General features: G+C 48.7%; 2 protein-coding genes and 1 non-coding gene across 3 annotated transcripts; 1 reads left to right on the top strand and 2 right to left on the bottom strand.

Annotated features, from left to right (window-relative positions):
- Positions 1-8,334: 8,334 nt before the first annotated feature.
- SOWAHD (sosondowah ankyrin repeat domain family member D) lies at positions 8,335-11,515 on the top strand. The gene has a single exon (XM_077826527.1). It carries the CDS (start codon positions 8,914-8,916, stop codon positions 9,982-9,984), a length of 1,071 nt encoding a protein of 356 aa, XP_077682653.1. The 5' UTR covers positions 8,335-8,913; the 3' UTR covers positions 9,985-11,515.
- Positions 11,516-17,470: 5,955 nt separating this feature from the next.
- Positions 17,471-21,651, bottom strand: RPL39 (ribosomal protein L39). Its single transcript, XM_077826640.1, has 3 exons — positions 21,494-21,651; positions 20,445-20,548; positions 17,471-17,850 (listed from the first exon to the last, which is right to left on the bottom strand). The coding sequence occupies exons 1-3, from the start codon at positions 21,494-21,496 to the stop codon at positions 17,802-17,804; spliced, it is 156 nt and encodes a 51-aa protein (XP_077682766.1). The 5' UTR covers positions 21,497-21,651; the 3' UTR covers positions 17,471-17,801.
- LOC144270706 (small nucleolar RNA SNORA69) lies at positions 18,427-18,558 on the bottom strand. The gene has a single exon (XR_013347212.1). It is a non-coding gene; the product is annotated as a small nucleolar RNA SNORA69 (small nucleolar RNA).
- Positions 21,652-24,462: the final 2,811 nt, after the last annotated feature.

Genomic DNA, 24,462 nt, shown 5'->3' with positions numbered 1-24,462 from the left:
AATCAATAATAATCAATGACCACTAAAGAACTGGGCAACAGCAGACAAAAGTATCATGAGGTCCAATGGCTGGAAGTTGATGCTAAACAAATTCAGACTGGAAATGAGGTGTAAATTTATAATAATGCAGCTGATTAACCACTGGTACAACCCACCCAGGGCTGTGATAGTCTCCGTCACTGGAAACTTTGACATCAAGATTGGATGTTTTTTCTAGATATGTTGTAGTTCAAACAGGAATTAATTCAGGGAAGTTCTGTGGACTGTGTTAGGCAGGAGATCAGATTAGATTATCACAGCAGCCCCTTCTGTCTTTATAATCTATGAATAAAGATGAGTAAACCAGGAGGCATTCAAAACCTCACAGGATTGTGTCCCAGTCTCATCTCCCCACAGACACCAGTGTAAATTAGGAATAATTCAGTGGAAGTCACTGGAATTATGCTGGTGTGACAGGAGGAGCAGACTCAGAATTCACATGCAGAGTAAACAGCTTCCTGGGATTTAAAGTGTACAGAGACGATTAACCATGTGCAAATATGATTTAATATTCATGTGGCCCCAGAGGAAGCTTGTTAGTTTGATGATCTTGCAGAGATCACATTGAGCTTTTACCATCTTTCTCTACCCGTTCAACTTTCCCAGCTCACATTCTGCTGGCAAGTTGTCGGCATAGCATGGAATCAAACCATTCACTGTTCTGGGGTAATATTTTGCAGATAGTAATGAGACGACCGGAAACAAGAATGAGCTGCTAGGAAGTGAAGTTCTGTGTAACACTCATTTCTCTTCCTCTTTGGGTCCCTCTGTCCCTTGTGTCAGTGTCATATCTCTGACTAGGATCTCATAGATAACTATTTTGCAAATTTGCTGCTCTAAGGAAATAGAACTATTTAGACTTCCTCATGGAAAGGGCTTTCTCTGACAACACCAGAGGGAGGTGAACTCCCACACTCGCTGAAGGCTAAACTCCCTTTGAAGCCAATGAGAGTCTTGTTTGAGTAAAGAACTAGAGACCGGGCCCAGCCTGGCAGTGGATCTCAACAGGCATGGAGTACCTGGCCCATTCTCTGAGGTAAGCCACTCCAGCCACCTTAGAAAAGTTTGAAACCAGGTACTGGATTTTCCTAGCACGATGAGATACACAGCAGCTAGAAACCTGTGTGTGTCCATTACAGAACGATAATCAGAATTAATAACATTCTGCCCCTTCTAGCAGAAGATTGCCAAGTACATTACAAAGGTGGGGCTTCATAGCCCCATTTTACAGTAGGGAAAAACAGCAGTACGGAGAAGTTAAGCAACTTGTCCAAGTTCCCACAGCTCAGAGTCTCCAGCAGCCCCATTTTCCTGACTCCCTGTGTCCTCTCTAACCACCATAGGTCACTGACTAAACCACACAGCTCCGTAAGAGGAAACCAATGGACATTTATGTTTTAACCTTCACTAGCTTTGGCTTCCTGACGTGATCCAGGCTTCCCCACCTAGCCTCTAAAATGGGTGCACAGAATGGCTCAACCAAAGTACGTAGTTGAGGTTGTCTATAAGAAGGGCAGCCTCCCTCAGTAGAGTCAGACTGGTGGCAGAGTACCACCTTTCTGAAGTACTTCACAGTTCCACCGTACATCGTTCACTGTGCTTCGGCATTCCCAGGATGGGCACCATTTCGCTTCCCATCGCGCAAAGTCTGGTTCCTGATTTAATTGTCTTTGGAGCTGCTGTGGTTTAAACTTACTCTGCAAAACGGCTTTCTCAGCTGTTCAGTATTCCAGATACAAATCCTCCTTTTTTACCAATTTCTTTAGCATGTGCCCAGCTGCCAAAGAAAACTGCTCATGTTGTTAATTCAGTCCAGCAGCCTTTGAGTCAAACAGAGGCTAAGAGGCGATTCTCCCCATGACAAACCCTTGAGGAGCCGAGTGTGTTTTGATCAAAATTGGTTGTAATTCTTCAAGTTGCATTGCACTTACTTGCCTCCTGCAGTCTCCCACAATCACATTTACCTGCCTGTCTGTGCTGTATAGAGGTTAGTGTGTTTTCTCTGTGCAGCAGATTCCTTCCCTTCTGATTCCATTGGCACAAGTGACAGGTCACATAGATGTCCTTGCTCTGGGGTTGGCAGCCATCTGAAAAGGCGAGTCAAACAGTCTTATATTTTTTAAATTTAGGATTTTAAGGCATGTTACCCAGTGAGATTGTATTAGAGATGTAACCTAAGTAAAAAGGGTAACTGGCTGAATTAGCTCAACCTACAATGCCCTTTTTGTAGCACAGAAAAAGGAAGAGGAGAAATGAGATGATCAAGGAGCAGGGGAGATGGGGGAGGGGAAAAAAGGTTGCTGGAAGGCAGGGCAAATCAAAGCCATCCTGAAGTGAGGAGCACTTAATATGTAATTAACAATAAAGACCTATGGGAGAAAAAACAGGAGCGGTGACGTTTCAGAGACGATGGAATTTGGGCTTGTCTTGCTCTCAGGGAAGTAAAGGGCAAAACTTCCATTGACTTCAGTGGGAGCAAGAATGAGCCCTTTAATGTGCCAGTGTAGTTTCTGTGGTGATCCTTATTATTTGCTAAGCACCCAGAGCATGCTCAGCCCTGTACAAAATACAGAGGAAAACTCCATGTCTGCCCTAAGGAGTTTGCAACCAAGAGAGGCTGACAGGACAGTTCAAACTGGATGAGTCAGTGTGGGACAAATCCTGAGCTCCTAATTCAGCTAGCACCTCAGAGGATGGGGCCCTCACGGCATAACAAGTTTGCATATAAATGAAGCCTCTCTACTGTGCTGACTGAACCAGCCACTAGTCCCACTACCAAATGCAAAAAGAAAAGGAGGACTTGTGGCACCTTAGAGACTAACCAATTTATCTGAGCATAAGCTTTCGTGAGCTACAGCTCACTTCATCGGATGCATTAGCCATGTTTACTTCAAGCAACACAGAGCGACCACTCTGCTGATCTCACCATGGCTACAGCAATGCCCCCAGGAATAAAAGCCAGCAAACATTACTTGGCATTCCAACGCAGCCCTAGTGGTTTACACTATTTCTAAGTGGAACAACGATGGACGGAAATACTCCTATCCTTCCCTAGGAACGTCAATGTTTAATGTTAGCAGCCTCACCAGAGTAATTATTTCCTCTTCCGATTTTTCAAATATTCTGACCTTAGCAGGTGTGGGTGTGTGAGAGATTATGGAGGGAGGGGAACAGCAATGCAAACCCTACTGCATGGGGTCACATGGAGGGGCTTCTCCAGGGCCTGGGGGTCACACAGATGGTGCAATTCCCTCCCTTTAGAGTTTTTCTACCCCTTTTTGCTCCACACCACATGGCAAGGCAGAGCAGCGCAGAGCAGAGCGTGTCCCATAAGGGACAAACAGACGTGCATAAATGGAGTCACTGATGCACAGGAGAGATCTCGAATGGCTGTTATACTGCCAGCCACAACAGAACGATCGGGCGGCATGGCAGGACAGAGCTGCCGCAGTGACATCACTTGAGAGTCACTGAAGCAGCCGATGGGACCCAGGAAGCTCAAAAGGGGATTCGTTTTGAAAACACAAATGCTTCCCAATGGAGCAGGGAGTTCCCTCCGGCTATGCTGATCTCAGTGTCTAATACAAGATGACTTGCTTTATTTCCCTCTGCTACTAGCTGTCTGACATGCCCTGCATGTGCAGCACGTGATCAGCTGCCTGCAGGTCCCTTACCTCTTATGAGAGATGCTTTCCTAACGGCACCAGAAAGATCCTCATCTGCTTGTAATGCCCCGAGATTTTTGACCTCTTCTGTCTAAAGCACATGTTGTCATTTAGGTCATGATGCTTCAGAGGACAGAGATTAAAACCCACAGGCCAAAGTCATCAGTCAGATGACAGCACAAACTCTCAGTTAGCACAGTGCTCTCTGCTCAGGAAAAGTCAGAGGAAAACATAAGGCAAAAGAAGGGCTCATTATCTGTCGCTCCTTGTGTGCCAATTTCTGCCATGGTTTACAAGCACGTACCTACCAGTGTTTTCAATGGCAGGGCTGTGTGTGTTCTGGGGCATGCAGTTTGGCTCTGTATGCAAAAACTAATTCAAATACCCCGGCTTCTGGGGAACTAACTGTATCTAAAAGAAGAGACAGCAGCAGCCCGGGCCTGTTTCAGATCCCATTTCTAGGTACCTCTGTTCCTGTCCTTGGGACAGTGGCTTTAAGCTGCCTTTGTACTCTCTGTATTGTGGGGCTGCTGGAGGCCCGTGGTGTATGTTAGAGCAGTCTTAGGGCTGCTCTAAGTTATCCTCAGCGTCCCATGGGCTCCCTTTTAGCTCAGTGCACTCCAGCCATACCCCCTTTCCTGCCCACAGACTGGCCATGACCCCATCGTCAGTAGGGCTAGCACGGAGTCCTTAGACCTGTTCTGCCTGGTCTGGGGAGCCCCTCTCTCAGGGGTCTGCTACAGCAGCATAGAAGAGCCTCAGAAGAACGGAGAACCTTAAGGTTGCAGTAGCAGCAGTGAGGTATCTGCCCCATGCTGTGGAGCAGGGACCGGAGGATTCACATAATGCCCTGTGCCGAGCAGGAAGCAGGCTTTGGTCCAGAGAAGCTCTTAGCAAAGCAGGCCCATGTGTGAGTTGTGCAGCTCTCAGCAGTCACAAAATGATCAGCCCTTTGGAGGCCACTCTGTGCTGTTCTGCTCATTTCCCGCTTGCCAGCTGATCGCTTACCAAAAGTGAGGCACCGTCTTTGAAAGAATGAAAAACAATTCAAACTGCAGGTGTCCTGGCTCGCAGCCCTTCTAGGGTTGCCAACTTTCTAATCGCACAAAACTGAACACCCCTGCCATGCCCTCAGTCCCGCCCCTTCTCTGAGGCCCCACCCCTTCTTTCACTCCATCCCCTCTCCCTCCATCGTTTGCTCTTCCCCACCCTCACTCACTTTCACTGGGCTGGGGTGAGGCTGGGTATGAGGGGTTCAGGGTGTGGGAGAGGGCTCCAGGCTGGGGCAGGGGGTTGGGGTGCGTGGGCTCCGGCTGGAGGAATGGGCTCTGGGGTAGGGCCGAGGATGAGCAGTTTGGGGTGCAGGAGAGGGCTCCAGGCTGAGGCAGGAGGTTGGGGTGCATGGGCTCCACGGGGTGTGGGCTCTAGGGGGGGGCCAGGGATGAGGGGTTTAGGGTGTAGGAGCAGGCTCAGGGCTGGGGAAGGGGGTTGTGGAGGGTTGTGGGGTGTGGGCTCCAGGAGGGAGTTTAGGTGCAGGAGGGGACTCCAGGCTGGGGCAGAGGATTGGGGTATAGGAGGGGGTGCAGGGTCCCGACAGTGCTTCCTGTGGTTCCTAGGAAGCGGCCGCCAGGCGCATGGGCAGCCAGGGAGGCTCCGTGTGCTGCTCTTGTGCCTGCAGGTGGCTGTCCCTGCACTCCCCTTGGTCACAGTTCCCAGCCAATGGGAGCTGCAGAGCCAGCACCAGGGGCGAGGGCAGCGTGCAGAGACCCCCCTGGCCACCCATGCGTTTAGGGGCTGCAGGGACCTAGTGGCTGCTTCCGGGAGCCACACGGAGCCAGGGCAGGCACGCTGCCTTAGCTGGGACCCCCATTGCACCACCAACTGGAGCCGCCAGGGTCCCTTTTTGACCAGGCGTTCCAGTCGAAAACCGGAAGCCTGGTCACCCTAAGCTCTTCCGCTGTGTGCCGCTCCCTCCTTGAGCAAGTTTCTCTGCAAACCCTCCTCCCCACCACCAAAAGAGAAAGACAGAGTCTCTGACAGTCAAGCTTGACTAAGAGGTTCAAACCCAGACCAGGTTAGGAAAGAGCCTTTCCCTCTCTGATTGGAAAGCCCTTTGGAGACGTGGTGGATCTGATATCAGCCACACCTGGTCCAGTGTGTGTAACCCTTACCTCAGAGCCTTGCTTATTCTCCAGCACCAAAAAGGTACCATGGACCAATAACAAAGTAGTAGTCCTGTTCTCAGCCAAGACTCTCTGGCCTCCAGCAGCTCGATGGGCAGGATTTTCCTTAGCCAAGGGTCTGCTGACACTCGCTTTATCACACTGTCTTCTTCCTCCTTCGCCTCTGACAACTCCCAGCCCTCTCCCAGGCTCAAGCACCAGCCCAGAGCTGGGGCCTTCATTTATATTCCCTAGCTGGGACTCATCAGACCCAGTCACTTGCTGCTGTCCAGCTGGGGTGGGTGAGTCCCAGCTACTCCCTGCTTGGCTCCTGCTCAGAACAGGGCTGGCCACTCCCTAGCCCATCTGACCCTTACTTGTTACAGACCATCCTTTTGCCTGTGTTTGTACAGCACCTAGCCCAACGGACTCCTCCTGGGCCATGACTAGGGCTCCTACACGCTATCACAACACAAGTAAGTTCTAATAACAGCTACAATGGCTGTTTGGCAGCCCCCGTGAAGCGAGTTTGGTTCATTTCCCAGCAGACATGTGTCTCCAACACAAAACCTCCAGCACAGTTATTGGGTCCCCTCATCCGCAGTCTCAGTAGAAGTGCAGGGCTGGACTCATCCCTCTAGCCAGGCTGTCCCTCCTTATCAGGGTTGAGACACAGTGTTGGTGCAACGTGTGGGGAAGTACGCACCCTACCAACTACTTTACAGCTACAACATTTCTGAGAACTAGAAGTAAAGGCCAATAGAAGGGAGGAACCCCAAAAGGGCTTATTCATGATTAAGGGCCATGGCCATGATTTCACCAGGGCGCCAGAGAGAAGTTTCCCCTGTTCTGTTGTTAGCTTTGACCTTCCAGAAGTTAGCTGACTCCTGGACTGTCTGAGAGCAGCATGAGTGTGCCACAGCCTGGTCTCATTGTGTATGGCAGGCTCTGAGGCAAGAGCCAGCAGCCTGACGCTGCTGATGGTGTACATCCAGCTCTACCTTGCATAATGACAGGTTTCAGAGTAACAGCCGTGTTAGTCTGTATTCGCAAAAAGAAAAGGAGGACTTGTGGCACCTTAGAGACTAACCAATTTATTTGAGCATAAGCTTAAGTGAGCTGTAGCTCACGAAAGCTTATGCTCAAATAAATTGGTTAGTCTCCAAGGTGCCACAAGTCCTCCTTTTCTTTTTATCCAGCTCTGCGTTAATCTGGAATTAAAAGGAGCAGTGACAGCTCTCTGGCGCGTGCATGGCTGCCAGCACTTCTAGCCCCTGGGGGAGGATGAGAGGTTACTGCCAATGGGACACTGTTGGCCACATTCAAGGTCTGCTTAATAAGGAGGCAAATTAACTGTCCCCCCGATTATATGGTTTGGATTGCTGGGGGACTTAAAATGGAAGCTGCAGCCCTCTGAATTTCTTGTGATCTTTTCGCGTGTGCGCGTTTATAGCTGGGGGTGTCGCTTTGCTGCACAGAGTGCCAGTCAGAACTTCAAGACAACGAAAGAAATAGGACTCAGGTCCTGCTGCTCCAAAAGCACAAGCCACTAGGACTTGAGTTAGAAGAATCTCCATTAGCTGCTAGTCAGGCAGTTCTGATTCCATCCCGCAGATGGCAGTCAGTCAATCTTTCTCTGTCACTCTCTCTCACACACACACACACACACACACACACACACACACACACAGCACACCACACTTCATCACAGGGAGTTTCCATGGGAGGGGAAGTAGCTGCCTCGCATTGATTTTTAGAGTCTCTTTCAATGGAAGAACGAAGACATCCCCATTTAGAAGCTGCTCAGCACCTCCTAGAAATATTCAGCCTGTAGATTAGCCTAGCCCCTTCTGACCTACAGTTACCTCTAGCTCTTGCAAACGCACACTTCTCTCACTTTCATTCCTGTGCATTGCTAACTCCAGAGATATTGCACCATCCGGCTGTTTATGCTCGAGGTGAATCCCTTAAAGTGCCTGGCCCAACTGGTTTTACTTGCAACCCTTCTTTTGGGGCCCACAGTGGTGCCTTCACAGGCTGAAGGCTTTAGGGCTGTGGCCAGTGCGTGTTTTTCTGCTCTCTGGGAAGTGGGTGCATTCGGTTTCACATCACCAATGGCCAAGGCTAATGCCAGGCCCGCAGCAGAAATGAAAAATCACGTGCAGCAGCTTAATCTGTCTCAGTCAAAAAGGAGGACAAAGGTCCTGCAACAGCTTTTACTATGCAGCAAAACTTACCAGTGGCAACCTTCACACAAAGGAACTCGGCAAGGAGCAGGCTGGTGCGTCTGGAGAGGCGTCGAGAACCCACGGGCAGAGGAGGAGGGGCCCTGCTGCTGGCAGCAGCCATCAAAGTGCCCAGCGAGAGGCAGGTTGGGAATACCGCCCACCCAGAGCTCTATTTCCCCACCCAGCACAGGAGTAATTAGAAAGGTAAGTGGCAGCCGTTCCGGTGAAAAACTCACTGCCTGCTTTCAGCTTGAATGGACTGAGCTCTTTTTTTTTTTTTTTTTGGTTGCTGTTACCACTGATTTGTGTGTAGGAAGGAGGAAGTCAAACGGGTCCCAGATCTGCAGATCCAGCTGGCCAGTGGGTTGTCATGTAGCTATGTTATCATACAAGCCACCAAAATCTGGAGAGGAGAGAAAACACAGCGCCCGTCTGGGGATTTATTGAATCTTAAGAACCAGGGAGCAGGTAGTTTGGAGAGGAGGGGCTGGGAGTGGAGGGGAAATTGCTCTAGCGTCCCTCGGTAAATAAATGGCAGACAGTGAAGTCTTTGAAAATCAGTGATCAGCTGAAGGGTGTGCTGCCTGCAGCCCAGAATCTGCTGCTGCTTGTAACTTATTTCACAACAAGTGCCTTCCCCCTGAGCACAGAAACTAAATGCTGGTTCCTCTTTGCAACATTTCTAAGGCAGACTCAGGAAGCTCTGCAGCCGGAGAGCTCTAGAGGGGAGCCTGGAGTCAGAGTCTCAACGGGACAGGGAACCACTTCTCCACACCCCAGCAGCACAGAGAGCCTCGACCATGCCTTAAAGGGAGACGGATGTCTCGGGGGGAGCAGATCTTGGGGATGGCGAAGCCTGCAGAAGACCTCATGGCCAGGATGCAGAGGGAAGAGAGTCTGGAGGTACCAAAGGACACTGAGCCACATGTGTTGCCAGAGGCCTCCCTGTCTCAAGCAGAAGCACTTATTGACAGCCAGGCACCCAACCCCACAGTCCTGGCATTATCATCCTCCTCAGCAGCAGCGGGGAATGTGAATCTCCGCCCATCACGCAAGAAGGACCTGATCAGGAACCTGGGCCGGAGTAGTAGAGGTTCTGGTAACTGGGATGTGAGCTCTGATGCAGCCAGGCTCTCCATAGGCCGGGGCAGCATGCGGCGGAGAGGCCTGAAGGAGGTCCTGCTGCAGAGCAGTGGAGCCGAGGGAGCCATGTGGCTTGCAGCTGCTCAGAAGATAGCCAGCAGCAGCAGCCCTGCTGTGGGGATGCACCAAGAGCTGGAGCAGAGGTTGGAACAGAGCCCTGAGGACTTGTCCTTAGCCCTAGACCCCCTCGAGCATGAGTGGATGCTGACTGTGGCCCAGGGGGACCCTGAGAGCATCATAAGGTTGCTCGACGTGGATCCCAGCTTGCTGAACAGGAGAGATTTTGTGACAGGGTTCACTGCCCTCCACTGGCTGGCCAAGCATGGCCGCCATGAGTCCCTGATCGAGGTGATCACCTGTGCAGAGAAGAACGGCTACCATGCAGATGTCAACATTCCCACGGCCAGTGGTGGGCTGACCCCCCTGCATCTGGCTGCCCTGCAGGGACACGAGATGGTCATCAAGGTGTTGGTGGGAGCCTACGGTGCCAACACGAGCCTGCGGGACCACAGCGGCCACAAAGCCTGGCAGTACCTGAAAGCAGATGCCTCCAGGGAGCTGAAGGAGCTGTCAGGGGCTTTAGAGGAAGACTTGGCCCAGCTTGCGGTGTGGAACACCAACAACAACTGCAAGTTGTCCAGAGGGGCTGGTGGCTCTGGTGCTGAACAGAGGATCCAGGTGTTCACCAGACTGCCATCCTTCAGGAGCATGTACAGACAGGCACTTTCATTCTTCCAAAACCTTTAAATTGTCTTTTGTGGCTAAGACTCAGCTTGATGTTGTCTGTGAACTAGTTTTAAAGAGCAGCTTGGTTGGGGCTGGGGAGCGGCGAAGGAGAGCAGGGGGCTGCAGTTGGGTGGCAAGGGTTGGTACAGGAGACTTGCTGAGCCTGGACTAACCAATGGCCGCTGGTGCACTGAGATTACTCAAGAGCCATTGGCTAAGGCTTCTGAAAACCTGCGCAGGCTTGGGTCTTGCCCATAGATATTTGTGCGCCACTCTCCTGGCAGGCCACTGTTTAGCAATTGTGCACGCATAGCTGGGGGGCAGGATTTGCCCTGCAGTAACTATTCTGCTTGTACAAGGGAAGTCTCTTACCGAAACATTTCTCCTGCTGCTGAACCTCTCCAGCATGAATGGAGACCCAGAAGTGCAGCCTGCCAACCCCAGCCCTCATGCAAGTGCCCCGCACAGGCCCCTTTACTCAGGTTTTGCATAGTTGGCCAGGGCACCGTCCTAGAAGCAGAGCATCGGGATAAGCAGGTTCCTCTGCTTCGTTTACATTGTTTCCCTGCCTGCTCCAGTGCTGTAACTGAGAACAGCAGTATGGCGAGAGGTGCTAGTTTACCTTTAGTTCTTCTGCTCTCGCTGCTTAGTGTCTCTCTACCCAAAGGCACAAGTCACAGGATGGAGTGACAGAGGAAGTGGAGCCTTGTGGTTAAAGCACAGGACTGGATGGAGAACTTGGAGTCTATTTCTGGCTATGCAAAAGGCTTTTCACATGACTTTGGTCAAGGCACTTCATCTCTCTGTGCCTCAGTTTCTTCTTTTCCAAATGAGGATAATGCCCCGTCCCTACTTCACAGTGAGGGTGTAAGATTAGAGTGATTGTTGTCTGCAGGGTGCTCGGAGGGCCTTGGACAGACAGCTAGCAGCGTGTCATTCCACATTCCACAGTGAGATGTCACAGAGGATTTGGACTTCAGGTGGGGAATAAGCAGCCGCTGAAACTCCAAAAACAAAAATCCTCTTTTCATTAAATGTCTCTGCTAAGGAAGAACACGGAGGAAAAAATACAGAAAACAGGTAATGCCACTAAACTACATGTGCCTTCAAAATGCCCTGGAAAGTATCATGCGCATTTCTTTTCCTAGAAGCTATTTGCTGGGTCAAATAAAAGCTTAAGTTCCCAATTTGACTCGGGTGGTGGAGCACGGAGAAAATGGTGGAGTGAGGAGGAGCAGCTTGTTTAAGCAGCTCTGGCACTTCCAAAGGACGGACAGAACGTGGAGAAAAGGTCGGGCGCTAGACATCTTCTCTGCACCTGGGTTAGAAGATTTTAAACTAATAAACGGAGCCCTGGATGGAAGGGAAAGGGGGCCAGATTAGGCGGAAGTTAGTGTAGGTGGGTTCCATGCAGAGGAAAGGAACTTAGATCAGATTCCTAAAGGAAGGAGGAGCTGGTGACACATTGTTCTGAGAAATGGAAAGAGTACATAGATAAGAACAACAAACAAACTAACGTACAGCGGCATGCGGTGAAGTCACACTCCAGAGAGACAAAGAAGGGAGTGGTTACTAATCCCTCTTTCTAATGTATCACTGCTCAGATTTGTAAGTATTAAAAAGGTAAATCCGATTCTACTCACCCGTCTGAAGTGTATGTTATTTATCAGAAAAATGGAACTTTGCCCAACTTGTTTTAAGTTTTGGGGTGGCCTCAGAGTGTCCTGAAATGAACAGCTGCCCCAGCCTCGGTTTCACACAGAATCAGATCTTTTTTAACTGTCCCATTTATTTATTGTGTGGGTCTGCTTTGAGAAATGACTGTAAAATGGCCTTCTGGAGTTTCATGCTCATCTTCTCTAGACTCCATTTATAAGGGAAAATGATGTTTTCCCTCTAACTACCAGCCCTGGAAATATAAGAGGGGCTCTGAGACTCAAGCTAGTTTCTTTCCTTGCTGCGCATCATCACCAGTAATAAAGATGCTGCAGGCCAAATTAGGCCCGCGGTGATACCTGGGCTATAGACTTCAGTGAGATTGCACCACTGTAACTGACCAGGACTATGTAAACAACTGATGATGTGAGATAGAATCCAGCTGACTCCTAGTTGACTTGGGACTGCAGGGTTAATAAACATAAAGAGGTAGTTCAGCAGTTAGGATACGTAACTGACACTGAAAATGGATTTATTTAAGTAAGGCCTGATCTATTCAGTGGCTTTTTTGTACTGCTTTAACTCCATTGGTTTAGAAACAAAGATATAGTACAGGGGAATAAATTATACCAGGAGAAAATGCCTTTATAGCAATATAACTGTGTCCACGCTGGGGGGCTGCACGGATCTAACTAGAACTGGTTCTAAACTGATCTAGTTAAATCAGTATGAATACTCTGTATACACCAGCCCTAAGAAGGCGCCACTTTTCCATAATCCCTTTTCACAGCAGAACTAGATTTTATTTATATTAAATCAGGGATCTCAAACTCAAATCCCCGCGAGGGCCACACGAGGACCAGTACATTGGCCCGAGGGCCGCATCACTGAAACCTTTTCATACAACGATACAAAAGTATAGTCAAAAATGAAAAAAATGAAGAGTAATATAGTATGCTACTAAAAGTCTCTGCTAAGGAAGACTTTAATTAATTAATATTAAAATGTATTAACTTTTTAAAAACTATAATGTGAAGAGGGGTTTTAATAAAATATAAACACCTGTAACTATTCCTTATGTGGTCAGAAGGGAGCTTGGCTCCTATGGTGGGCCACAGGACAGCCAGCGTGTTTGTGACCCCTGTATTAAATACTGAAACGCAAATGACAATTGAAAAAGTTAGTCCAAAACTGACTGAAAATCAAATTAAATGATTTCTAGCACAGGGTCTCTCTCCTGCAGCTAACAGAAAAACCTGAAGGCATGGGGTTTTCCCATTTTTTCATTGGTCTGAGCCTCGATTCTGCTCCCAGAGAGCTAGCCATTGACTTCAAAGGGAGCAAGAACATGGACCCATTTACTATCAGTGATATTACTACATGCCACCACAGTTGAGCCTTTAAACTGATGCTATAATTACAAGTTCCTGAGAAGAAGAAACTCGTTCAACTTACAATACCCCCATTCCCATTGTTTACAGTGCAGAATCCCACGTCACAGCTAGCAATCCCATGCCCTCTCGCCTCAGCTGCACGTTTTTATACCTACAGAGGAAGAGTCACATTAAAAAATATTTATAAAACAAAATACCCCCACGTATTTTATCAACAGTGCCTTTGACTACTAAACCCGACTAGTCTAATTTACTCTGCATTTCACTCGGCACAGATAATGGGAACAGAGTGCTCAGTTCCTACTCCACTTAGGCAAAGACTTCCAAAGTTGCCTAGGGGACTTGGACACCTGATTTCCATTACAATTAGTGGGACTTAGGCATCCAAATTCCTTGAGCATCCTTGAAAACCTCAGCCCTGATTTCCTGGTTCTTGTGCATTAGCGCATTTTTGCAAAGTCTGGGTTCCCAGGGCTGCGGAGGGACACTTATTTAACTGAGCTATGATTTATGTTGCTATATGCAGAAGAGCCTCAGTCCTGGACCAGAACCCCATTGGGTTAGGCTTGGTATAAACTGGCAGTCCCTGTCCCTAAGAGCTTTCAATCTAACTGAAAAGAGAAAAAAGCAAGCGGCCACTGAAATAATAATCATTTAAAATACAGAAATAGCCCTGTTAGCCAAGATTCTGTGCAAGCTTGTTTTCACCAAACCCCAGTTTGGACCTAAATATGTCTGGACATTGTCCCTTTAAGGTAGGGTTTGAATCAAAAGGAAGATTCGGTGGGGAAATGTTTTAAAAACAATTATAAGAGTTATTTTCCCAAGGAAAAAGCAGCTCCCTGCTGGAAGTTGCCACTGTCTGAATAAAATAGCACAATAACAGTAGTAGAATCATAGAATTGGAAGGGACCAGTCCAGTCCAGTCCCCCCACTGAGGGCAGGACTAAGTATTATCTAGACAATTATCTAATAATAGCTGTACAACAAAGCATCAGTTTAACTGATTGCCTGGACCAGCATTGCCACGAATACATTCTGAAAGGATTGTCTAGTGACTGGTTTCATCCCAGCCCTGACCCTCATGATGGGGAGCAACTTTGTCAGCAGCCTATCCTGGTAGGTATAATTGCTTTGATCCCTCCTGCCCAGGTTAAGGAAAGGAAGCAAACAAGAAAGGAGAGGGGTGAGACTGATGGATCTAACAGGGTTGGTTTTCAGCCTTCCTCAGTGCTGTATCTTCTAAACGCCTGCAGCCTCAAACAGCAGGTCTCCTCAGTGGTTGTACTTGTGGAGAGAGAAAAAATTCAAGATTCACAAAAACTTTTGGATTAAAAAAACAAAACAAAACAAAACACAAGGAAAACTTATAAGAGATTCCGGTGGATCAAGCTTTCAGACACAGGGCTCCTGGAGGACCTCTGAGCATGAGAAAGCTCCTTTTAAAAAAATTGGACTGAGACTACTTGCAGCATGCGATCTCCAGTTAGATTTGAAGCATTTAAATCATCTTTATTAATGCTTTGTGCTCATCTTCTGTTGCAGACTTATCCTCCCCGCTCAATGATGCAGAAATTAGACTTCTATTACACATCCCCAGGAAGGGCTGCTGGAAGATCAGATATTACTGATGTGTCCTAACCCTGTTACTGAACACTTGCCCAAGGGGTCTCACTAGACATTTTTTGGTGGCCTCAGAGTGCAGCCACCAACTCTTACCGGTGGCCACCCTGACAATTTTTCCTAAAATACTTAATTAACTTTAGGCAAAACAAATCAATATGTACACAGACACGTCCAAATCCCTGTAATTTTTTATGTAGGCTTGTATTGTACTCAATACAAATAATGTACAATTTTGTCTCTATTTGTTACTAAATAATGCTCTTTGTATGTTGTGACAGGGTCGGGCCAGATGGCTACAGGAGAGTAATAGAAGGCAGATATATTAGCCCCAGGTTAAGTAGGTCCCCTTTCCCTGGGTAAGGTAACAGGGAAGGTTCCAGAACCTTCTGGAGACAATTAAGATGACAGGCTGATTAGAACACCTGCAGCCGATCAAGAAGCAGCTAGAATCAATTAAGGCAGGCTAATCGGGGCACCTGGGTTTAAAAAGGAGCTCATTTCAGTTTGTGGTGCATGTGTAAGGAGTTGGGAGCAAGAGGTGCTAGGAGCTGAGAGTGAGAACATGGACTGTTGGAGGACTGAGGAGTACGAGCATTATCAGACACAAGGAGGAAAGTCCTATGGTGAGTATAAAGAAGGTGTTGGGAGGAGGCCATGGGGAAGTAACCCAGGGAATTGTTAGTGTTGCACAGCTGTTTCAGGAGGCACTCTACACAGCTGCATTCCACAAGGCCCTGGGCTGGAACCCGGAGTAGAGGGCGGGCCCGGGTTCCCCCGAAACCTCCCAACTCTTGGTCAGACACAGGAGGAGTTGACCTGGACTGTGCATTCATGAAAACAGCCAAACTGAGGGCTGCTGTGAAACTCCAAGGCGAGCAAATTCGCCAATAAGCGCAAGGTAGTAGGAACTTTGTCACAACGTTCTTGTCTTTTTTGTTGTTTCTTTGGCTTTTTTATTTTTTTAAAAAAAGATTTGCTAGCTAGTAAGTCTGTTTCTGTGAAAAGTGCTATTTGTATGTTTAACACTGCTTTGCCCCCCCCGCAGTCACGACCCAGGAGGCTGTGGCCACACAAAAAGCCCCAGGTGGCTGCATGCAACCATGGTGGCCACAATTGAGAAATGCTGCACTAGCCTCACTTGCCTTTGGTAACTAGGATTTCCAAAATGCCTTTGGAGAGAGAGGTAATTGTGCAAGGCCCAACAAGCTGCCGTAAGTAAAGTATGTGATCTAGCTCAGCACATGCTGCACCTTCACTGCCTTACTATGAACGCCAGTAAAAAGATCAGCTCCACCTATTTATCTTCTTAAAAATTGACAGTCTCTCTGCTGGTCCCGCAGGGCCTGGTGATAAAGGCTTAGAGCTTCCCCAGGATGTGGTGTGCTGCCACCAGGGAACTGCGTTTCAACTAAACTCCCTTAGAAGGGACAGCAATTGCAGCTCACTCCTCTGCTCCATTCAGCACCAAGAGAGCTTGGTCTCCGCCACATCTGTGCACAGAAGTAAAACGAGAGTTATTTTCAGGTAACCAGAATGTATACACCAGACCCAACATGGTGGAGAGCAGGGGATCAAGACAGGGCTCAGTTCCCCCTGACACCCACTCAGTGTGATCTTGAGCAAATCACCTTGCTTTGGAACTGTGTTTCAGTCCCTCCCAGAAAGATCTTTGTACATCTTCCCTCTCTGCATGCAAGGTGCCATGTAATTGCATCATCATCTAGTTACGGGTCACTACTGCAGAATGCAGGTATTACTGATGACTCAACCAATTATATTCCCAAACTCTATTCCTCCCCACCTCCACAGAGCAATCTTTTTTTTACTATGTTGTAACTAGAAGCATTAATCATTCAGTTGTGCTGATAACTGATCAGAAGTGGGAAGAGGAGATAGTCTTCAGTGTTTAGATGTCACTTAAAACCCTAACTGGAAAGATTTTCACCTCCAGTCATCCCCAACATCTCTGACTTTTTATACCCCTTCAAAATCTTGTGTGGCTATCCAAATGCAAGTTTCCAAAATTAAATCTGGCTATTTGAGAATAATAAATTGACTGGGCAAGGTTTTCCTAATGCATCACTTTTGGATCTGCAACATAAAACAATTTGTGCACCACAGCTGAATGTGAAGAAGTGGCCAGTGCATGTGGATTGCGCTACACTTCATTTTCCCAATATACATTGCTTGTGATTTTGGAGAATATACAACATCCCAGTCACTGCAAAAGAACTTGAGACCAGATTTTTAAAGATACTTAGGAATCTGAAGATGCAGACAGGTGCTTAAATATCTCTGAAAAATCTGGCCCTTGGTGTACAAAAGGGTTATCAGAATAAAGCAAACCGACTGGGCAGACTGTTAAATAGTAGCAAGATGTCATAGATAAGATGAATACAGCAATTTATGAGCACTAAGACAATACAGGATGGCATGTCCTGGTAACTTGGGATTTTCCAGTTTGCTTTAGAAGGGTTTGATTATTTTACTTATTCATGTAGAGTCCTTTGCACATTCTACATGAGTGTGACCCTTACTAGTTCAGCCACCTCTCTTTCTCAGTAGAGATTGACATTTTCTTTTAAGTAAGGGCAAGTTCATATTTCTAAATTGCATCCCAACTTCGGTTGTTAAGGTGTAATTATGGCAAAAGGGTACAAAAGGGAGATACTAGTTTGGTCTACTTGTTTCAAATAGTACAGATAAGAGACTGGGATGGCAGGATCTTTTCTCACACACTGGTAAATGCTCACATTAATTTCAGTCTTTATTCTCCAGATTACCCACCCGTCTCAAGAAATGCATGTAATAAATTCAGCCAGAAGCATTCATTCAAAGGATCAATAATGCTCATATTTATTAACAAACCTGCAAACTGGCAATACAAATTAAGTCAATATATTTGAGCACAGAAATAAAGAACACTAATTGAACAGAGTCTTCATTTTTCAGTTATAATATTCCAAAGAGTCTATTAAAGTTATCTTTCAAGACTACAGTTTGGTATGGTTTTGTTTTTAGGGGTGCGGGGCGAGAGAGGGAAGAACAACAAGATTCAACACTCCAAAATGGGTCAGTGATGGTTTTTGTAGCAATTGTGTATTTCAGGACTTGGGACAGGAGAGACGCATGTGTCATTAGAGTTCCCATTAGAGCAGCTCTTTACAAGCCCAGCTTGGTCCTTCTCCAATGTCTCCTTTTGGAGTTGTACCTAAAACAAAAGCAGCACCACTTAATAAGCAAAGCACACTTGACAGTCTGTAACACAGACCACAATAACAGTCAGAATGAACCCACTAGTAAGGAGCTGGAATCTCTTGTAAAGGTTTAGTTGGGAATTTGTCAATTAATTATGGTAAAAGAAAATTACTTCATATTCTTTTTAAAACTATTTTCCATAGGTACTTGCTTTCCTTTTTCACTAGGTATATGAACCCATATTGGTGTAATAATATCAGCAGCTTTAAAAAAAGGTAAGTTCCCAGAAGCAAACTTACCTAGAGACAGCAGCACTGAGCATGGACATACACTGTGCCACTTTTAGAAGAGAAGACAGTCACAGATAGCCTAGAATTCATGAGTTCAAGTGCTGGCAGTAAAGAACTGGCTAGCTCTTAAAACATCACCACAAGTACCATTTTTACCAGAAGAAAACATTCACATTCCCAACAGAAGTGGAATCCGAGAACACAAGAGCAGTGCATTGCAGCATGGAAAAGCACTTTCCCAGGGAAATCCACTAAAGCATTCATTCAAAACCTGCATAATTGAAGATTATAAATGTCATACTTGTACGTGTTAATGATTAGTGGTTTCACCAATGCATAGGTGAAATCAAAGGCAATATTAACAGAGTTACTCTCAGCAGGAAAATGGCAGTACTCCCACAGAATGAAGCACTGTAATTGCAGCCTGCTTTATCAAATACTTTGGGCAGAAAACTCTTGCTTTTGGTGCATTAAGTGTTGGAAGACAAAAATAATTAAAATTATGCACATTAGTAATACTAATGCTCAATATGCCTAGAACACAGCTAGATAGGTATCATCCCCCTTTTACAAATGGGTAAACCGAGGCACAGAGCAAAATGAATTTCCTAAAAACAGAGAGCAAATTAGCTGTAGTGACAACAATAGAACCTAGCAATCCTGACTCCCAGCCTCCTACTTTAACCACTAGCTACACTCACTCAGAGAAAAAAGGGGATCCAGCAGTGGAAAAAATAAAAGTAAAATAAAGAAATATACATATACAAATGAACTGAAGGGAGTTTTTCCTGCAAGAGCTCTGTACTTCACCTGCAGCAGTTGACAATACAAATAAACCTAAGGCACTTTAAGAAATACCCACCAAGTGTTGTTGTAGTTTAAGTTTTATTTATAATAAAGGTTAAGATTTTGTCACAGTTATTTTTAGTAAAAGTCACGGCGAGGTTATGGGCAATTTTAGGGGGGCCGCCCTTAATTCTGCGCTGCCTTCAGAGCTGGGTGGCCAGAGAGCGGTGGCGGGTGGCCAGGCGCCCAGCTCTGAAGGCAGCGCCCAGCCAGCAGCAGCGCAGAAATAACAGTGGCAATACCATGCCATGCCACCCATCTGCACGGCTGCTTTCAGAGATGGGCGGCCAGAGAGTGGCGGTTGCTGACTGAGGCCCCAGCTCTGCAAGCAGCAGTACAGAAGTAAGGGTGGCAATGCCATGCCATACCACGCCATCCTTACTTCTGCATTGCTGCTGGCGCTGCTCTGCCTTCAACTGCCGCTCTCCAGCTGCCCAGCTCTGAAGACAGTGCCACTACCAGCAACAGCGCAGAAGTAAGGGTAGCAGAACCGCAACCTCCCTCCCCCACAACTCCTTTTTGGATCAGGACCCCTACAATTACAACACTGTCAAATTTCAGATTTAAATAGCTGAAATCATGAAATTTATGATTTTTTAAATCCTATGACCGTGAATTTGAACAAAAATTCACAGGAGCCCATGACCTGTGACTTTACTAAAAAATAACTGGATGGGGGGGGAGCTCCCCACAGGGCTGGGGGGCTCACAAACCTGGCTCCAGTAGCCACAGCCATTGGGGGAATCGGGGCAGCACACAGCCCCAGCTCCAGCTGCAGGGGGTGGTGGAGTGCGCATGGCCCCAGCCGAAGCCGCGGGGTGTGCGTGTGCACACACATTCGCACAGTCCTGACTCCAACAGCAGCCATAGGAGAGGGACACACAATCCCGGCTCCAGCTGAAGAAGTCACAGATGTCTGGTGAAACTGGTAAATGTCATGGAATCTGTGACTGACGTGACCTCCTTGACTAAAATGTATCCTTATTTATAATCTAGCACAAGCAAGTACCAACATGCAATAAACGTGGACAAAATCAAGTACAGTATTTCAGTCTACATATGCATTCTGGTAATGATTTGTGGTTACAAATCCTCTAAATGTTATGTATTAGCCTATCACCATACGCAGACCTTCAATGAAGGAAATTCTTTAGTAGTAAGATTCCCCAGACACTGTATTCCAAGAACAAGGGATGGATGCCGAGGGTAATCACAGATGGTTTTTCCTCACAACGCATCCATGAGTACAAGACTCTTCGATCCACCTGCCACTACTCATAACGTAAATGGAGCTTGTATAACTAGGGGCTTTGGTCAGTACATCTGTGTCAGTAACAGATCTTCCCATTCCCAAGCAACACACAGCTATCTGTGCCAGCAGAAGTGTGTAATGCAGACATGGTCTATATATATTTTTTGATCAGGTGTGGCAGCAAGCTGTGACCTCTCAGAAAGCAATAGCTGTTTCTACCTGATCTTATTGCCAGTTTTCATGCGTATCCACTGTGGGATGGGCCGGTTCTGTTTTTGCTTCTTGGCAAGGAATCGCTTGATCTTGAAGGTCTTGTGGGACGACTGAGGGTGAAAAGATAAAGGGAAGACATTGGAGACACTCTCCCCTATCAGAAGTTGCATTCAGAGACCTCCCTACAGATGCCGCCTGAGCCTGTGAGTACTTGCCTACACACAGAAGTATCAGTGGTAACAAAACTAAAGGGGCAAGGTTAAACAGATTGAGATAAACTGGTGCAACTGTGTGCATAGGGACACTCTGCACCAGTTTCTCCCTATTCAAAGCTGCACCAGTTTAGTTAAACAGATTTAATCTCACACTTAAACTAGTGCAACCAAGCCTGACAAATATGGAGCTGACTGTGACCTCAGAGGGAGGGAGCAGCAGTACTTGGCTAAGTGGGACACAACCACCTGCATCCATTCCAGAGTTCAGTGGGCATCACAAACAGTAAAGACCACAAATCCTGTCTCCAACGCCAACGCTACCAAATGTCCCGGGGGGGGCCTCTGTACAGGACAGAGAGCGCTCAACCCCCCCTGCCTCCCAGGGATCAAGGCCACGTGTGTTAGCCTAGTGCTCCTCCACCAGCCAGCCTCCTTCCCTACTGAGCTGGGGGGGGCTCCGCATGGCCCAGCCCTGGGCCCCAATCCCCAGGCCCTATCCCCGCAGCAGCGGGGTGCAGGAGGGCACCGAGGGACAGGAGCGCGCCCAGGACACGGTGTGACAGCTCCGGGCGGGACAGTCCCTCCCCACCCCCACCGGGGGCCTCGCTCGCCGGCCTCAGCCTCCCGCCAGGAACCCGCTCGGGCGATTCGCGGCTGGCCCGGCTAGGAGCTGAGCCGGGAAGGGGGCGGCTCCTGTCCCAGACGCCCCCCGCCCTCTGCGCCTGTCCCACCCCCCGATTCCACGCGGGGAGAGCCGCGGGGGGGCAGCCCGCAGACCCGGGCCCCGGTGCCGGGCGCGCAGCAGCCCGCGCAGCAGCGGATGGGGCTGGATTGTCTCACCATGGTGCGGAGCGACGAGCCGGTCACCACAATGGCGGCGCAGGGAAGGAACGGGCGGGGCTAGAGAGCAAGGGGTGATGGGGAGGCGGCCGCAAGAACAGCGACACCCAGCGCCTCCCCGGCGCCGCTGCAGCCTGGTGCCTCGCCCTCTCGCTCCCTCACGCCCCGCGCCTGCTGCGTGTTAAAGAGACAGCGCCTCCGGTGGAGGATGCCGAGCTCTCCGAGCGGCCAAAGCTGCTGCCCCGCCCGCTGTAACCCGCCCCAAGGACCGGGCCCACCAGACCGCCCCCCCCACAAGCTGAGTACTCTCAATGTTGTTGTGGTAGGACCTCCCAAACCCAAGGGGACAGGGCCTTAATGTATTCTGGTTGATTCTTGAGTAAATCTTTTGTTTTCTTAAAATACAAGAGAATTCACCATCAAAAACCTGCCTTTTTGTGGAAATGAAAAAAGCGAGACATCCGCACTTTTTAGAAAGTTCGCCTTACACAGTTGTCATTCCATTGCGAGCTTCTCAGGGCAGGGGCTGCGTCTTTGCTGCTGGCACAGGACTTGTGTGGGATCAGCTCTTCCCAGCTAGGCAAGGTCGGTCACACCAGTATTTGGATGGGCAGACGGAGGCCTTGTCTACAGGAGCAAGTTACAGCGCAGGGAAGCAGCTTTCTGCGCCGTAGCTCCCGAGGCGTGCCCACTGCCAAGCCACGCAGTGCGCGGAAACTGCACACTTGCTGCGCTGCAGAGCTTTCTGCGCCGGGGCTACAGGGCCGCTGTGCCGGTGGAGACACCCGGGTCGATTACAGCGCTGCAATTGCCCCCTGGCAGGTGTCCCACAATGCCTGTTCTCGCCTCTCCGGTCATCGGTTTGAACTCTACTGCCCAGCCCTCAGGTGACCAAGTGTGAGCCTCACCCCTTAAATTCCTTGGGAATTTTGAAAGTCCCCTTCCTGTTTGCTCGGTGACGGGTGCAATGGTCTCAGCGCATCTTTCCAGGTGACCAGGTCTGCTCTACGCACCAGGCGATCCCCCGCTTGGAGCAATGCCGAGCTGCTGGACTTCAGCAGCATTTGGGGAGAGGAGGCTGTCCCGTGCCAGCTGCACTCCAGACGTAGAAATTATGATACCTACGGAGAGATTTTATGATGCATGACAGAAAGGGGCCATGACTGGGACACACTGTAGTGCAGGTCAAAGTGAAGGAGCTGCGGCAACGCCTACCACAAGGCGTGGGAGGCAAACCGCCGCTCCGGTGCTGCGCCCATGAGCTCCTGGTTCTATGAAGAGCTGGACTCGATACTCGATGGCGACCCCACCTCCACTGTGATACTAAGTGGCTTGCGTGCCAGTCGAGAGTGAACTGAGCCAGGAGGAAATCTTGGACAAGGATGGGGAGTAGGACCTAGAGGCAGAGAATGACTAGGACGTCAGAGATGCATGCAGCCAGGAGCTTTTCTTTATGCTGGAGGAGGCTAGCCCGTCACAGCTATCGGAGCTTGGCGAAGCACAAATAGGGGAGGAGGCCCCTGGTAAGTGGCTTTGATTTTGTGAATCGCTGAAGTGAATTGATGTGGGCAGGAGGGTTGCAGAAAGCAGGCTTGTGTCTGTATGATGCACGTACACCACATGCCTAGTCTGAGTGGCAGAACAGGGTGTTGATTGATTCCCTCACTTCTTGGGAATCTGCCTCAGAGGTCTCCACAGAACTCTCATAGAAATATTGGGGAATCTGAGACCACAGGTTCTTTGGCAGAGCTGCTTTGTTTCTTGCGCCATTAAGGATAACTTTCCTGCGCCACTCTGCTGTCACTGGGGTGTGTGTGTGGGGGGGGGGGGAAATTCTGCACACAGGTGAGCTGCATAAGGGACAGGGCAGAAGCCCTTGGAGAAGACCCTCCCTTGATTCCTTGCTCACCCTCAGCAGCAAGGTATCTTCCCTAATGAACAAAGCCTATGGAAAATGTGGGGACAGTAATGATTATAAGGCCCCCTACAGTGCTGGCTCTCCCCCAAGAGCCACGTGCCCAGTGTACAGTATGGTCCTGGAACACTGATTTCCCCTGCCCCTGTGGTTACTCTCCCTTTTGGGGGGTCTTGTGGCTCATGTGTGCTTGCCTGGGGCCAGCCAGTTAGTGACAGGTATGTGAATAGTGGCTGTGTTTTAAATTACTGGATCAGTGGTCTGTGTGTTGCACCCAATACTGCTTCTGTAAAATGTTGCATTTTGGCTTCACAGATATGACCTTGGGAGCCCAGCCTCCCTCTTTGTTATTGCTGGCTGAACGGCTGCGCAGAATTAGAAAGCAGCCACGAAGAACTAAAGGGGACGTTCTGTGTGATGTCATGATGCACTCCGCAGCCGAAAAACAAGAATTGAAGGAGTGGCAGGACAGCGAGAAGAGGGACCGAAAGGAGAACATGGCGCGCCAGAAGCCACAGAACAACTCTTAAATGTTACGGAGCTCCAGGCAGACACACTCCAAGTACTACTAGCACTGCAAACCCAGCAGCTCCGCGCCCGTCCACCGCTGCAGCCACCCTCACAAAACTCTTTTCCATGAGCCCCCCAGACACCGCCAGCACACCCTGATCAACCTCCTGGCTCCAGTCTGTACCCATCGCATTCCACTCCTGTCCCATCACAGTCCAGCCCTGTGGATTCCCGGTACCCACTGCACTCAACACTGCAGTTTAGCCTTGCTGAAGTACAGTACCCACTGCACTGTACTCCAAAGGACAAGGTTGCATATGATACACAAATCTTTAACCGTCCCGGGACCACACCTCCTCCTGGGACCCTCCCTTCCCCTATCCGCCACAGTGCTGGGCAGCGGTGTAACTGCCAGCGATGTAACTCTGCCAGTGTAGACAGACCCCTAAAGGAGCACAAGGGGCATGTGCAGAAAAGCTATAATAGAGTCAGTAGCTCCTCCCTCCTCTAAATCTGACTTAAACCATTTCCTACCACAAGAGTG

This window comes from Eretmochelys imbricata, chromosome 9 (genome assembly GCF_965152235.1).
Source record: "Eretmochelys imbricata isolate rEreImb1 chromosome 9, rEreImb1.hap1, whole genome shotgun sequence".
Classification (NCBI taxonomy): domain Eukaryota; kingdom Metazoa; phylum Chordata; order Testudines; family Cheloniidae; genus Eretmochelys; species Eretmochelys imbricata.
This window is presented reverse-complemented; position numbering and strand designations above follow the sequence as displayed.